The sequence below is a fragment of the Anolis carolinensis genome, chromosome 2 (genome assembly GCF_035594765.1).
Source record: "Anolis carolinensis isolate JA03-04 chromosome 2, rAnoCar3.1.pri, whole genome shotgun sequence".
NCBI classification, from domain to species: Eukaryota; Metazoa; Chordata; class Lepidosauria; order Squamata; family Dactyloidae; genus Anolis; species Anolis carolinensis.
In genome coordinates, this window is record NC_085842.1 from 12,614,049 (window position 1) to 12,631,268 (window position 17,220).

At 40.9% G+C, this 17,220-nt stretch overlaps 1 protein-coding gene across 1 annotated transcript; it reads right to left on the reverse strand.

Moving 5' to 3' along the window:
- Positions 1–892: 892 nt before the first annotated feature.
- Positions 893–16,960, reverse strand: LOC100567426 (zinc finger protein 883). The gene is made up of 4 exons (XM_016998314.2): positions 16,652–16,960; positions 13,519–13,600; positions 11,525–11,685; positions 893–6,394 (listed from the first exon to the last, which is right to left on the reverse strand). The coding sequence occupies exons 2-4, from the start codon at positions 13,571–13,573 to the stop codon at positions 4,841–4,843; spliced, it is 1,770 nt and encodes a 589-aa protein (XP_016853803.2). The 5' UTR covers positions 13,574–13,600; positions 16,652–16,960; the 3' UTR covers positions 893–4,840.
- Positions 16,961–17,220: the final 260 nt, after the last annotated feature.

Consider the following 17,220-nt stretch of genomic DNA (forward strand, 5'->3'; position numbering starts at 1 on the left):
GTCCGTAGACACCTCCAAGGTCATGTGGCCATAGGCATGACTGCATGGAGCGCCGTTACCTCCCCGCCGGAGCGGTACCTATTGATCTACTCACATTTGCATGTTTTTGAATTGCTAGGTTGGCAAGGAGCCAGGGCTGACAGACGGGAGCTCATCCCTATCTCGCGGATTCAAACTGACCGGGCTGTGGCACAGCTGGTTAGTAGCCAGCTGCAATAAATCACTACTGACCGAGAGGTCATGAGTTCGAAGCCAGCCCAAGTCGGAGCGAGCTTCCTACCATTGATGTTGACCTATGCAGCCCGGGAGACAGTTGCATCTGTCGAGTAGGAAATTTAGGTACCGCTTTATGCAGGGAGGCTAATTTAACTAATTTACGGCACCATAAAACCTTTCCAGCAGCATGCAGAAGAATGAGGAAGTATTCCATCAAGGACTCAGTGGCACAAGTGGATGGTGAAGCGACATCTCCCCTGTGGCTGAAATCCAGCATATTCTCATGAAGCCGGAAGCTGGAACATTAAATTGCCTCTGTGTCTGTCTATATATGTCGTATGTCTAATGGCATTGGATGTTTGCCATGAATATGTCCATTGTGATCTGTCCAAATCCCCTTCGGGGTGAGAAGGGCGGAATATAAATACTGCAAATAAATAAATAAAATAAATAAACGGCTAACCTTCAGGTCAGCAGATTCAGTGGCAAAAGGGTTTAACCCACTGTGCCACCACAACCTAATGTTACCTAAATAGGGATGGAAACAGATCTGGTCTCTTCTGAGCTCTTATTTTAGCATTCCTAAAACTGGGATGATTTGCTTTGGATAATTTTAAAAGAACCAGTTATGACATTCTTTCATACAAAAATGATACAAAAAAGACAAAAAAGAGAATATTTTTATTATTATCTTTATTTATACCCCACCTTTCTCCCCATGGGGACTCAAGGCGGCTAACAATCCACACTAGACAAATTTAAAAAAAAAAAGAAATACAAAAGTTTTTTTTAAAAAAGAATGAAATAGTAACAGTGTGGTAAAAACAATTACTAACAAAATACTAATAAACCAAGACTAGTAAACTGTCATGAAATGGTTAAATTGAGACTCATTCACCTTCTGTCTCAATTTACCTCTACTTCCTGGCTGTCAGCTGAAACCAGCGGCTCTTATCTTTATTGACATCTCGCTCACTATAACCCATTTTCTATCTCTCTTTAATCTTATCTGAACTAGTAACTTAAAAAGTTCCAACTGCTCATAATTTGACAAATATTTTTCCTTGGTCAGCCTAGTTAATTAACGGATTAGCAGATCTTCATAAACTGTTACCATCGTTCTTTATCTTCCATTCTCTGGGTGTGCTTTCGTCTTGCTCGTCTCTTTCACCCTGTATGTCAATCTTGTTACCAAGTCTCTTCCTCAATAAAGTCTACTAATAGAAAACCAAATCACCAATTTTTCATCTTCCGGGAATGACTACTAAAGGCCTACCGCAGATAACAAATCGTAAATACACAAAGCTGACTACAAAAAAAGAATATTAATAAATCAATACTGGTCTACGACCTCTCGCTCACTATAAGCTGATTTCTATCTCTCTTTATTGGATTCCCTTTAGAATACTATAAAATCACACTTGTACTTTTTACCTAGTTCTCCCGAAAATAAGACATACCCATAAAATAAGCTGTAGCAGGATTTCTAGAGCAATACTGCTCGATATGAAAGATTGGGGTCAACGGTTCGAAAGGAAATGGGAGTCGCAAGAAATTCAGGATGGAATTCCGGGTTTGGAGAGTTATGACGATGTTCCAGAAGAAGACGACTTAACTATACAGTAGAGTCTCACTTATCCAACATAAACAGGCCGGCAGAATGTTGGATAAGCGAATATGTTGGATAATAAGGAGGGATTAAGGAAACGCCTATCAAACATCAAATTAGGTTATGACTTTACATATTAAGCACCAAAACATCATGTTAGACAACAAATTTGGCAGAAAAAGTAGTTCAATACGCAGTAATGCTATGTAGTAATTACTGTATTTATGAATTTAGCACCAAAATATCACAATATATTAAAAACATTGACTACAAAAATGCGTTGGATAATCCAGAACGTTGGATAAGTGAGACTCTACTGTACAAGCAACTAGGATTTTTAAATGTACTACTTATGATAATGCGGGAGCGTTTGTTTATTGTAGGTTTTAGGAATTGGTTAAGTATTACTACAAAAATAAGACACTGTCTTATATTTATTTTTCCTCAAGAAGATACACTATGGCTCAGGGGATGTCTTATTTTTATTGAGTACTAGCTTTGACTTTTATTATGTGTATACATAGATGGTACAACAATGTACATTTATTCAAATACAGTAGAGTCTCACATATCCAACACTCGCTTATCCAATGTTCTGGATTATCCAACGCATTTTTGTAGTCAATGTTTTCAATACATTGTGATATTTTGGTGCTAAATTCGTAAATACAGTAATTACTACATACCCTGTTTCCCCTAAAATAAGACATCCCCATAAAATAAGACCTAGTAGAGGATTTGCTGAATTGCTAAATATAAGGCCTCCCCTGAAAGTAAGACCTAGCAAAGTTTTTATTTGGAAGCATGCCCGCCAAACAGAACGCCAGAGCATGCAGGATCGGTAAATGTACATACCATAGATTATTGTACATGGAAATAATGGTAGTAACAAGAAATTCTTGATAGGATTCACAGTATATCTGGTTATGCTGGTTTGTGATGACAACTACTTTACAGTAGATAATAAATGTTCATTTTGTTGTTCGACAATAAACGTGAATTCTTCTTCATGGAAAAATAAGACATCCCCTGAAAATAAGACCTAGCACATCTTTGGGAGCAAAAATTAATATAAGACACTGTCTTATTTTCAGGGAAACAGAAGTGCTTTGTGATGTTAGCGAGCCTATCTGATGAGTGGGACTATCTGATACCTGCTTTCCAGAATTTGAGGGTCCAGGATTTGTCGTTGGACTTAGTCTGTGGAAGAGTCCTCGAGGAGCTGGACATGTAGATGGTCTTCTCCGGCTGTGTTGTGTATATAGATGTAATTAACTCAATAAAGATAAAAACCGCTGGGTTCAGCTGACAGCATACCGTGTTTCCCCAAAATAAGGCAGTGTCTTATATTAATTTTTGCTTCCAAAGATGTGCTAGGTCTTATTTTCAGGGGATGTCTTATTTTTCCATGAAGAAAAATTCACATTTATTGTTGAACAAAAAAAAAATGAACATTTATTATATACTGTACAGTAGTTGTCATCACAAACCAGTATAACCAGACAAACTGTGAATCCTATCAAGAATTTCTTGTTACTACCATTATTTCCATGTACAACACTCTATAGTATGTACATGTATCAATCCTGCAAGCTCTGGTGTTCTGTTTGGCAGGCGCTGGGCATGCTTCTAAACAAAAACTTTGCTAGGTCTTACTTTCGGGGGAGACCTTATATTTAGCAATTCAGCAAAACTTCTACTAGGTCTTATTTTTCGGGGATGTCTTATTTTCAGGGAAACAGGGTAATGTGGATTTATCTTTGTGCGACTAAGCAGATCGCTAGATCGCCAACTGAAAGAAATTGAGACAGAAAGGTGAATGTGTCTCAATTAAACTCTCACACCGTCAGTGGATAGGTTAAAGAACATTTTAGCATCAAATGTCATGTTCAGATTGAAAACCCACTGTCCAGACAGGACAAATTGCAGCCTTTCAGATGCGACTGTATTTCAATTTCCATCAGCTTTAGTCATGCGGTCTAATAATGAGAAACACAGGAGTTGTAGTCCAGCATCTGGAGAGCCAAATATAGTGACATGATGGGTCAGAGGCCTTGAGTTGGACACATGCAGTGTCGTATGCACTTGAACATGTCTATGGTTTTACCTACTATGACCGAAACTCTGTCCACACTCAGAGCCTCAATACGATTTCTCTCAAGAATGGCTCCTCTGATGAGAAGTGAGTTGTGACTCACATCTTAAGCTCTTTCAACACTTGAAGAAAGAATACATCTTCTCCCTGGTATAGGTTTTCAGATACATGTAGGACTTCTTTCCCGTGTGGCTTCTTTAGTGGTCATCAAGGGCCATCCTCATGTCAAAGCCTTCATGCATACTATGCAGTCGTAAGGTCTATCTCCTGCGTGGATTCTTCGGTGGATAATAAGGTGGCTTGTCTGAGTAAAGGTTTTTTCCACATTTGGCAGACTACTAGGGCTTCTTCCCTGCATGAACTCTCCAGTGCTTGACAAGGTGTGTTCTCTGATGGAAGGTCTTCCTGCAATCCTAGTATTGGTACGGTTTTGTTGGAGTATGGTTGTATTTGTATGAAATGTAAATCAAGTGTTTACTGCTGATGAGCAAGAATGTGTATTTTCAGTAATGAAATAGTTAACAGCAGGCTAGTTTTGACTGACAGCCTGTTGTGATTACTATGACCTATCAGGATTGATTTCCTGCCTTTGAGGGTTGGAACTTCCTCCGGACTGAGGAATGTTGTTATCTAATCTCTGTTGTGTTCGGCTTGAGCTTTCGCTGCAGATGGACAATGAATGCTATGCTCCGAAGCCGGGAAATGTAACTGTAAATATGTAAAAAAAGTTTAACAACAGTTGGATTTACAACTGAACCTCCGGCTGCTGGAATTCTGTTGGCCGGTGCTGTTTCTCCGCAAGAGAAGTCAGCCTGCGGAAGAAGGGGGCGGTGAGACCAGAATGATGATTTTTGGAATCCACTCTGCTACCCATCATCCCCTAACAGGTTTTTCCCCCATGTAGATCCTCCAGTGTATAGTTAGGGTTGAGCTATAAGCGAAGCATCTTCCGCATTCGAGGCACACATCGCGTTCTCTCTGGTGTGAACCTTCTGGTGCCCTTTGAGGATAGAAATAGTACGGAACCTCTTCCCACACTGCAGACACGTAAAGTGTTTTTCCCCAGTGTGGATTGTCAAATGGGTGGTCAGACCAGTTCCACGTGTAAAGCTTTTCCCACACTCCAGGCATTTATAGGGTTTCTCCCCTGTGTGAGTTGCTTGATGTCTACGTAGAGGTCCACTATGAGCAAAGCTCTTACCACACTCCAAGCATTTATAGGGTTTCTCCCCAGTGTGAATTCTGCGATGTGCAAGTAGATATCCCCTTTGAGTGAAGCTCTTCCCACACTCCAGGCACTGATATGGTTTTTCCCCTGTGTGCGTCCTCTGATGTGAACGTAGACTTGAACTGAAAGTGAAGCTCTTTCCACACTCCTGGCATTTATAGCATTTCTCCCCTTTGTGTGTCTTTTGATGCGAACGCAGAGCTGAACGAAAAGTGAAGCTTTTCCCACACTCCAGGCATTCATAGGGTTTCTCCCCTGTGTGAATCCTTTGATGACGCCGCAGATAAGCATTCTGGGCGAATCTCTTCCCACACACCAGGCATTTATAGGGTTTCTCTCCTGTGTGAATCCTTTGATGTAAACGAAAACTTACACTGTGAGTGAAGCTCTTCCTACACTCAAGGCATTTAAAGGGTTTCGTCTCCGTGTGGATATTTTTATGAGAATGCAGATGTCCGCTGTGAGAAAAACTCTTACCACACTCCAAGCATTTATAGGGTTTCTCCCCAGTGTGAATTCTGTGATGTGCAAGTAGATGTCCGCTTTGAGTGAAGCTCTTCCCACACTCCAGGCACTGAAAGGGTTTTTCCCCTGTGTGTGTCCTCTGATGTAAACGTAGACTTGAACTGAAAGTGAAGCTCTTTCCACACTCCTGGCATTTGTAGGGTTTTTCCCCTTTGTGAGTTCTTTGATGTATACGTCGCTTCGCACTCTCAGTGAAGCTTTTCCCACACTCCAAGCATTTAAAAGGTTTCACCCCATTGTGGATTCTTTGATGTAAATGTAGAGTCGTGCTATGATTAAAGCTCTTCCCACACTCCAGGCATTTATAAGGTTTCTCCCCAGTGTGAACTCTTCGATGTGTATGTAAATTTGAGCTCTGAGCGAAGCTCTTCCCACACTCCAGGCATTTATAAGGTTTCTCCCCAGTGTGAATTCTTTGATGAGTATGTAGATTTGAGCTCTGAGTGAAGCTCTTCCCACACTCCAGGCATTTATAGGGTTTCTCCCCTGTGTGCATCTTTTGATGTGAGCGTAGACTTCCACTCTCAGTGAAGCTCTTTCCACACTCTATACATTTATATGGTTTCTCTCCAGTGTGAATTCTTTGATGTATATACAGACGTGCTCTATGACTGAAGCTCTTCTCACACACCAGGCACTTATAGGGTTTCTTCCCAGAGTGGGTTCGTAGACTCTCAATGGTGGTCTGTCCACATTCTGGTTTCTTCACAGTATGAATTTCCTGATTGAAAAATGTACAAAACACAAGAGGGCAGTGTTCAGATAGAAAGGATAAGCTGCTGGAAGACAAAATGACATTTTCTTTAAAAGTTGCACCAGGTGGCCAGAAAAACACAGCCCTGAAGTCCACAGTTCGGACATACGCCCCTTTAGGAAGAAAGCAATTAATATGCTTAAGAAAGCAATATAAAGGGCCGGGCTGTGGCGCAGCTGGTTAATAGGAAACAGCAATATATTACTGCTGACCGGAAGGTCATGAGATCGAAGCCCGCAGTCGGATTGAGCTCCAACTGTTTAACAGCCCAGCTTACTGTCCACCTAAGCCAGGGGTTCCCAAACTACGGCCCACGGGCCACATAAAGACACCCCGAAGCCATTTATTTGGCCCCCGGAGCGGCGGCTCCCTCCTCCTCCATCAGAGAAGGCACATGCAGTGTGAAGGAGAAGGAGGGGAAAACATGCATCTTTGTCAGAGTAATGGTTTTTGTAGTGTGTGAAATGTTCACTCATAGTGAATGTTTCCTTTGGTTAGCAATCCAGCACTGTAGGAGTTAATTGCATAGAGCATTGATTTACTGCTAGAAAGGCAAAAGAATGAGACTTCCACTTTTGTCTACGCAGAAGGAAGACATGTGATAGACACTGGAATGTGGAAGGAGTGTTCCAACCCTCTTTATTATTTTTATGATTATTATTATGATTATTATTAACACTGAGACTGTATTTGTTTCCATTTTGTTTTGTTTCTACTTTAAAATAAGATATACGTAGTGTGCATAGGAATTTGTTCATAGTTTTTTTAAAAATTTAATCCATCCCTCCAACAGTCTGAGGGACCATGAACTGACCCCCTGTTTAAAAAGTTTGGGGAGCCCTGACCTAAGCAGTTTGAAAACAGCTCTGCTGTGAGTAGAGAAATTACGGACCGCTTAATGCGGGGAGGTTAATTCAATTTAATTTATGCCCATGAAACTGTTGAACAGGGAGAAGGAAATACTACAACCAAAAGGACTCGGCGTCACAGTGGATGAAGCGACAGCTCCCCCTGTGGCCAGAACCGAGCATAACCTCCTGAAGCCGGAAGTTGGAAAAATATTGAATCACCTCTACTATCTGTTTGTCTATCTGTATGTGTTGTATGTCTAATAATGGCATCGAATGCTTGCCATGTATATGTACATTGTGATCCACCCTGAGTCCCCTTTGGGGTGAGAAAGAAGGGCGGAATATAAATACTGTAAATAATAAAATAAATAAATATCATGAGGAAGGGGTATGTGGAATGGGGTGTGCATGAACCTTGCTTTGAAGCTGAGAGAGTGTGACTCCCAAGAAAAGGCATTATCTGGTGCCGCTGTGGTGGTTCCTCCATGGAAGCAAAAAACCACAGCCCTGAAGACCTGCACTTCTTCACCAGCCAAGGAAACAATCTATGTACATATCAAGATGGATGTTAAAAGGGGAGCTGACGGCAAAACTCAAGGCCAGACAAGTCTGAATTGCTAAAGGGCAGCAATTAAAACATTTCTCTCAAAGGAGATTGTCTGCACCTTTCTCTGAGGCCGAGAGTGTGGATCAACACAACAAACGTTTACTAACAACTAGGCGATTCCCAGGTATGCATTTCCTGATTCTATTTACTAGGAATAATCACAGTTTGCTTTACAGTTGCTCAGATCCCATTAGAAAATGTCTACCTGAGCAATCGTTGGACACTTATTCTAGTATTGTATATCTTATCTACGAGGGTTGAATGAAAAGTAATGCCTCAACCTTCGTAACTCAACAGGTGGCAGTCCTGGTCTGCGGCAGGTCCTGGCTTGTTCAGTACTGTCCTCTACAGTTCCATTTGGTGGGAAGCATTAGAATTGAACGGTTGTGTTGTTAAAGTGCAAAGTATGGGACCCTGCGCAGACGGGGAAGCCTTAGCATTGAACGGTTGTGTTGTTAAACTGCAAAGTATGGAACCCTTCGCAGGCGGTTGGTCCATGCGACTTAAGCAATGTGCAGTCATTGAATTCGTGACAGCAGAAGGTGTCGCCCTAAAGGAGATTCACCAGAGAACGCAAGCTGTTTATGGTGATTGTGTTGATGTGAGTAGTAGGGTTGTCCAAAAAATCGTTTTGTTTCTTATATCGGAATTATTTCGGATTGTTCTCACTTTTTGAATCGAGTTCCGAGACGTCCCTGGGCGCAACCAGCAATGTAATTTGAACCATTGTTGGCCCATTCTCTAAATGTGTCTTAATATTTCGTTAAATTCCCCCCCCCCCCAATTTTAAAAATATATTTAAAAATATTTAAAAAATTTTTTTGTTTCTGCAAGCTTCCTTGAATGGGAGCCTAGCGCAGCCTAAAATGGCTGCCGCTCCCGGGCCAATCAGACGCTTCCACGATGGACGCAAAGGTGGGGGCTAGGGTCCTCTGTGTCCACGTGGAAGATCGCCATAAAAGCCCCCTGCGTAGCCCTGGCGAGCCATTCTGGGGTGGGTTTCCGAGCGGAGAGGGTGGTGCGCTGCGCATAGCAAGCGGAAAACAAACAAGCCGCCTGCATTGAGGGAGAGAGGGTGAAGTTCTGGCTGTAGAGACAGAGGGGTTTGAGTCTGGTAAGGATTTGGGCTTTTGTTGCTGGTTCGTCCGTCTCTTGGGAGTGAGAATGTGTAAACTTTTTGGGTAATAATGCATTGGCTTGGGGCTTGTGGGATCTTGCAAAGAGTCCTTGCTTGAAAAGACAGCAAGGTCAGCCATTGATTCAATAGAGGGTCCAAGGCAATTTATAGTTTCCAAAGGACATGGGCATTCCTGCCAAGGCATTGCTTTCCTTGCGCTCTGTTTCCAATCCAAAGCCCTCAGGCTGAGTTTTATTTTTGCAATCACAAGGTCAGCCATTGGTTCAATAGAGGGTCCAAGGCAATTTATAGTTTCCAAAGGACATTGCCAATTCTGTCAAGGCATTGCTTGGCGTGTGCTGCGTTTCTAATCTAAAGTCCTCGGCTAGAGTTTCATTTTTGCAATCACAAGGTCAGCCAGGGGCACCATTGATCAAAAGTTCAAAGGAAATTTATAGTTTCCAAAGGACAGTGACACTCCTGCCAAGGCATTGCTTGGCGTGTGCTGCGTTTCTAATCCAAAGTCTACACAAGTAGAAGAGGGACTTTCACAGTGATAAGAACCCAATTTAACAGGAAATAAGACTTTCAAACCAGCAACAGGTTTCTTCAAATATTGAAAAATAGTGTATTATAAAAAGTTATGAAAATTCGCCAAAAATCATAGGAGACTGGAAACGTTCTGCAATTTGTTGAGCAAAGAGTGTTGAATGTGATCTCCCTCTGTACCAAATTTGATGAGGATAGCTCAAGAAATGAGGGCGGGAGAGCCCTGTAAAAGTCCCCCCTGGTTTCCTTTTTTTTTCTTGGCGATTGCGCATGTGCGTCCGCCATTTTAGAAACATTTAGAATTATTACGAATTTTCGGAAATATCCGAAATTTTGGGGTAAAAAATTCGGAAATACTTTCTATATCGAAGCGCCGGCACCCCCTACTTTAGAAACGAGAATTGAAACATTTTTTCCATCGATCGGACATGCCTAGTGAGTAGTGTGCATCGTTGGGCAAGTAAGTTTAAAGATGTTGAGGTGGGAACATCTGACTTGTGTGACAAACGAAGAGTTGGACATCCTGTGACAGCAACCGCCCAGTTTCACAAGCAAAAGGATGATCGTCGTATCCCTCAGAGATGAACATGCAGTCATTGAATTCTTGACAACAGATGTTCCCACCTCAACATCTTTAAACTTACTCACCCAACGACGCCCATCATAAACAGCTTGCGTTCTCTGAGGAATCTCCTTTGGGGTGGCACCTTTTGCTGTCAAGAATTCAATGGCTGCATGTTGCTTAAGTCCCATTGACCAACTATCTGTGTGGGGTTCCATACTTCACACTTTAACAACACAACCGTTCAATGCTAAGGCTTCCCACCAAAGGGAACTGTAGAGGAGAGTCTACCAAACAAGCTAGGACCTGCCACAGTGTGATGACTCATGGGCCATGTAGTCCCGTTCCTGATACTATTGAGGCAGATGAAGAGGAAAACTTGGATTTCCCACCGTTTCAGCCAGAAGTGGAGCCCTTGCACCTGCAAGATGTTTGCCCACCAGAAGTCAGCCAAACAAGCCTTGAGCAGAAATCTCCCCCATTTTCTCGCCGGGATTATTATAATCAAGATAGAGGCGCTCGGGAGGCGACTCGCAGGAGCGCCAGGATAGCTGCCAGACAATTAGCTGATTAAGTCTGTTTCCCTTGGGAAACTTTAAGGAGTCATGCATCTGGACACAGTATGGGTTCCGTTTCTTGTTCCCCAGGGAAAGTGTTCCTTGGCGGGAAAACAAGATCCTATATAGGTGTTTGGCCGCAAAGAAATCCTTGCGGAGTCAATTCGTCAGCTTCGGGAGTGATTTCGTGTGTAGACTATGCAACTCCAGTTCCATGTTTCCAGGACCTTGTTCTCGTCCCAGCCTTGCCTTGCTCCCCGGACCTCGCCACGGAATTCGCCACGGACCCTATTCTTGTTCCTTGCTTTTGTTGTCTTGAACCAAGCCTTGTTTGCCAAGAATCTAGTTTGCTTCCAGCCTTGTTTGTCAAGTTCCATGGACTAAAGGACCTTGTCATTTCCCCTCACTTTGCTTGACAAAGTGTGTGTTTCAGTTAATGGATTACAACTTTGGACCTTAATATCTCATATTGGACATTGTTTCCTTGGACTATATTTGACCTTTTCTGGAAGGTCTACTTCTGAACTATATTCTTCACTTGTTTTTACTGACTTTATATATTCCTTTAATAAAGATATTAGATAGATTCTGGCCTCTGCGCATGGTTATTGGTGCTCTGCAGCCTGGGTCCTGACACACAGACCAGGACTGACATCCATTGAGGAGTTACGAAGGTGGAGGCATTACTTTTGACTCAACCCTCATATATCTATACCTATGCAGCCCTCCACCAGACTAAACCCTCTTTCTGCAGGTGACACTGATGGAGTTAGTTCTTCCCCTTTCTCTGGCTCAAGGCTGGATCCGGAGCCCAAGGGCTTCCCACAAATGGTGCATCCAGTCCTGGTCCTTACCTTCTGGTTTGGAATGGGAGAGGCGCCTTCGTCCTGATCCAGGAGGGTCCTGTCCCTCCTCGGTCGCCTCTCCGGGCTTCTTCCATCCTTTGCTCTCCGCCGAGAAGATCTCAAGAACATCCCATGTGGCCCGTGAGAAGGACCCCTCTTCTGGTCATGATCTGAAGGAAGGATGAGGGAAGAAGAGCTGATGGTGAGTGTGGATTGAGAGACGACATTGGCAGCCATTGACTGGTGGCCGCTTTGGATGTAACAGGGGAGTTGCATGCTCCCTATACACCGCTCTGGTGGGCAACCTGGTTGCCGCCCATTGGATCATTTGGAGCGTCTGAACAGTTTTCAAAGGCAACCTCAAATAAGCGTGATACAGTAATCTATGTAACCAGAGCGTGGACTACCGCATGGGGCGCCTCCAAAGGGCCAAGTGCTTGCCATAGGGATGAGCCTTGTCCATACTGCAAGCACTCGCTTTAGTGGAGCCCCGTGCACGTTGCTGCCTAGAACACGCACCAGGCTTCTCCAAAGGGCCGGCCTGGCACGTTGGATAGTAATAACCGGAAATCGGTTAACCGCAACTCTACTGTACATGAACATAGCAACAACCACAATAATATACCGTGTATAAATGTTGCGCTGACATGGAAGGCTGAATACATGCTGCTATATAAGGCCCGGGCTGTGGCGCAAGCTGGTGAGCAGCCAGTTGAGACGAATCACTCTGACCAAGAGGTCATGAGTTCGAGGCCAGCTCGGAGCCTGTGTTTGTCTTGTCTTTGTTCTATGTTGAATGTTTGCCTTATATGTGTAATGTGATCCGCCCTGAGTCCCCTTCGGGGTGAGAAGGGCGGAATATGGTGCTAATTTTATATACATATATATATATAATATACAATAATTTATAAATATATAATACATTGTATGTACTTATAATATTGATAATAATATCATAATGCAATACAATATTATACTAATTAATAATAAAATATAATATTAATTATATATTATTTATTAAATGTAGTATTACTAATAATATTACCATAAAATTATATAGTACAATATAGTAATGTAATTGCTTATATTGTGCTATGCTAATAATATATTGTATGTACATTTGAATTGTAAGCCGCTCTGAGTCCCCTTCGGGGTGAGAAGGGCGGAATATGGTGCTAATTTTATATACATATATATATATATAATATACAATAATTTATAAATATATAATACATTGTATGTACTTATAATATTGATAATAATATCATAATGCAATACAATATTATACTAATTAATAATAAAATATAATATTAATTATATATTATTTATTAAATGTAGCATTACTAATAATATTACCATAAAATTATATAGTACAATATAGTAATGTAATTGCTTATATTGTACTATGCTAATAATATATTGTATGTACATTTGAATTGTAAGCCGCTCTGAGTCCCCTTCGGGGTGAGAAGAGCGCCATATAAATGTAGTAAATAAATAAATAAATATAAATACTGTAAATAAATGAATAAATAAATATAAACCAACCAACCCCCCCCCCCCCCCCGAAAGCCATGTGCTGATTCCAAAGCTGATGTATCTATCCCATTATCCTCAGACCCCATGAAAGATTTGTGTCACGGCTACAAAGTTAAATAGCCCGGGGCTGTGGCGCAGGCGGGAGAGCAAGCCAGTTGCAATTAACTGCAATGAATCACTCTGACCAGGAGGTCATGATTACGAGCCCCGCTCAGAGCCTATGTTTGTCTTGTCTTTGTTCTATGTTAAAAGGCATTGAATGTTTGCCTATATGTGTAATGCGATCCGCCCTGAGTCCCCTTCGGGGTGAGAAAGAAGGGCGGAATATAAATGCTGTAAATAAATAAATAATAAATAAATACAACAATAAATACAATTTGATTTTCATGTAAATATCTGTTGGGATCCTGCAGGCCTCTGGAGATACAAGGATGCGAAAAAGAGACGAGTGAGAAAGTCCTGACCTGGAGAGGTCTCCGGGTCCCTTTCTCCCTGCACGGCCTCAGTGGACAAGTCCATTCTTCTTCAACCAGAAGCCACAGGTACCTGGAAAGAAGGAAATGTGGGGTTTCCCCAACATTAATGCCCCATGGAGACACCCATTTGTTTGCTTTGCAAGACCTGAGCAGCTCGTGGAGGGAAGGTTGGTCTGGAGGTCTATCTCTCTATCATTCATCCGTTCCCATTGAACTGAAGCTCCACCATTGTTCTACTTGGGCAAAACACAATCAAACAATGTGACTCCTTGGGAAATACTGAGTCTCCTAAACGGGAAGGAGAGGACTAGGTGCCTTTGCTCTGGCCTGGTTGGGAGGTGTTAGCTGGCCCTGATTGTTTCTTGTCTGGAATTCCCCTATCTTCTGAATGTCGGGGGTGCTATGAATGCAATTTCCTGCTTCTTGGCAGGGGGTTGGACTGGATGGCCTATAAGGTCTCTTCCAACTCTACTATTCTATGATTCCATGATTGCTCTTGATTTACTGTCCTGGTTTTAGATTTCCCAACAAAGCATTCCCCCGGGCAGGAAGCAGCCATGATTTGAAGCTGCAAAGCCATTCAATGTTTGTTTATTTATTTATTATTTCCAATATTTATATCCCCGCCCTTCTCACCCGAAGGGACTCAGGGCGGCTTACTGTGGGATTATGGTTGTATGTGTATGAAATGTAAATCAAGTGTTTTCTGCTGTTAGGCAAGCGTGTGTGTTTCAGTAATGAAACAGTTAACAGCAGGCTAGTTTTGACTGACAGCCTGTCGTGATTGCTATGACCTATCAGGCATGGTTTCCGGCTTTGGAGGTCGGACCTTCCTTCGGACTGAGGAATGTGCTTTCTTATCTCTGTGAGTTGAGCTGTGCTTGCCGAGGCAAGAGGCTATAGAAGAATGCCAGCTCAGAGAGATGGCTTTTGCTGTGCTTTGTAAAAATGTAGATATTGAAATAAATGTTTGGACTTTAGATTACAGATGTGTTTGAGTCTGACATTGAACAGAGGAATTGGTGAGGCAGACGATTGCAACCAATTCATCAGGGTGCTGGAACAGATGATTGATGGAGCTTGAAATAACCCACCCAGCATGCACCCTGACCTCCACTGGCACAATTAGATGCCTATACAAAATCAATCAACAGTACATAAAATCAGTTAAAAAACAATTAAATACAATATAAAATTACAGTATATAAATTTTATATATATATATATATATATATATATATATATATATATATATATATATAAATGTTAATCAAGTTGGCCAATTGCAACATTCACACTTGCCTCCAACAGAAATGAGTTCTTTCTCCCACCCTGGCAATTATTCCACACACACACATATATATACAGTAGAGTCTCACTTATCCAACACTCGCTTATCCAACGTTCTGGATTATCCAACGCATTTTTGTAGTCAATGTTTTCAATACAATGTGATATTTTGGTGCTAAATTCGTAAATACAGTAATTACTACATAGCATTACTGCGTATTGAACTACTTTTTCTGTCAAATTTGTTGCATGGCATGATGTTTTGGTGGTTAATTTGTAAAATCATAACCTAATTTGATGTTCAATAGGCTTTTCCTTAATCTCTACTTATTATCCAACATATTTGCTTATCCTACATTCTGCCGGCCCCATTTACGTTGGATAAGCGAGACACACACACTCTCTCTCTCTCTCTCTCTCTCTCTCTCTCTCTCTCTCTCTATATATATATATATATATATATCACCTCACAACCTCTGAGGATGCCTGCCATAGATGTGGGCGAAAGGTCAGGAGAGAATGCTTCTGGAACATGGCCAGACAGGCTGGAGAAACTCACAGCAACCCACACTATTGTTTATTTTGAATGTATATTAATGGTGTTGCATCTGAATAATATTGTGTTACATCATTACAATATTGCATTACGGTATTTTATATTTATGTTTTTGGTATATGTTATACATATAATATTACACATTATTATGTACTATTGAAGCATTATTATGCATTACAGTAATGTAATATTGCTGGGAAGTAGTATTGTTCAGTACAATAATGTATTATTATCACTATATATCATCATTATTTATATTATATAATATTGCACATTATTACGTACTATTATAGCACTGTAGAATTATTATGCATTGCAATAATGTAATATTGCAGTGAGGTAGCACAATAAGGTAGTATTATCACTATATATATATATATATATATATTATAATACTGTACATTATGATGTACTATTATGGAATTATAGTATCATTATGCATTGCAATAATGTAATATTGCAGGGAAGTAATACAAGAAGCTATTATTATCACTATATATCATTATATATATATATAATATTGCACGTTATTATGTACTATTATTAGCACTGTAGTATTATTATGCATAACAATAATGTAATATTGCTGGGAGGTAGTACAATAGGGTATTATCATGCTATATAATTATAATATATATTATATAATATTGCACATTATTATGCACTATTATAGCACTATAGTATTATTATGCATTGCAATAATGTAATATTGCAGTGAGGTAGTACAATAGGGTATTATTATTACTATATATCATTATTATATATATTATATGATATTGCACATTATTATGTACTATTATAGCACTATAGTATTATTATGCATTGCAATAATGTAATATTGCAGTGAGGTAGTACAATAAGCTATTATTATCACTCTATATCATTATTATATATATTATATGATATTGCACATTATTATGTACAATTATAGCACTATAGTATTATTATGCATTGCAATAATGTAATATTGCAGGCAGGTAGTACAATAATGTATTATTATTGTTATTTCTATTATTACAATCACAATATAGTATTTATTATTAGCTAACCTATTATATTATTATGTTATAATAATTCATCATTGCATTGCATTGCATTGCATTGCATCCTCCCTTTTTTATTGTTGCTTAAATTAATTGAGGCTTCTGGGATTAATTAAGGAAAATATTAATTAATGCCTGTGTGCATTAATCCCCGTGCATTAATTAACTGAGCAGTAATTAGCCCCCTTCCCAACTTCAAAAGCCAAAACAACAACAAAAACTCAACGCAAACCTTGCAACGTCCTTCTTCTCCTTCTTGGGTCCAAAGGCAACACTTCGGGTTCCCAAGCGACCTGCAGAAAGGCCTAGAGAAAACCAGTGCGCATGCTCCGCTCTTCCAAGGCTTTCCCGCCCGAGATAGATAAATAGATATTATTATTTGCAAAAATTACTGAATGCACTGAGATTAATGCACAAGGGGGTCCCTGTTCCGTCTGCATTCATCCCAGTGCATTAATTAATTGGGCCTTAATGAGCCCCCTTCCACGCCAAAACAACAACAAAAACTCAAGGCAAACCGTGCAAAGTCCTCCTCTCTTTCTTGGGCACAAAGGCAAAGGGAAGCAACACTTCGGGTTCCCAAGCGACCTACAAAGCGCCACAAAGAAAGGCAGCACCAGTGCGCATGCTCCTCTCTCCTAGGCATTCCAGCACAATAAACAAAACAGAGGGCGTTCGCATGGGAACCGGAAGTGTTGGAGTTTATTTGCCTCTTCTCTTTGGCCCCATGCCAGGCCTGGCTCCAAAATCTGAGAGTCAGAGATAAAGTAACAGTGTGATACAAAACATGCAATTTTATAA

What these genes read in the sequence shown, in the direction of transcription:
- LOC100567426 (XM_016998314.2), bottom strand. Translation starts at nt 13,573, where the DNA reads ATGGACTTGTCCACTGAGGCCGTGCAGGGAGAAAGGGACCCGGAGACC. An exon ending in GGACCCGGAGACCTCTCCAG is followed by an intron (nt 11,686 to 13,518) that starts GTCAGGACTTTC and finishes TCCTTCCTTCAG; the next exon opens with ATCATGACCAGAAGAGGGGT. An exon ending in CTCCCATTCCAAACCAGAAG is followed by an intron (nt 6,395 to 11,524) that starts GTAAGGACCAGG and finishes TTTTTCAATCAG; the next exon opens with GAAATTCATACTGTGAAGAA.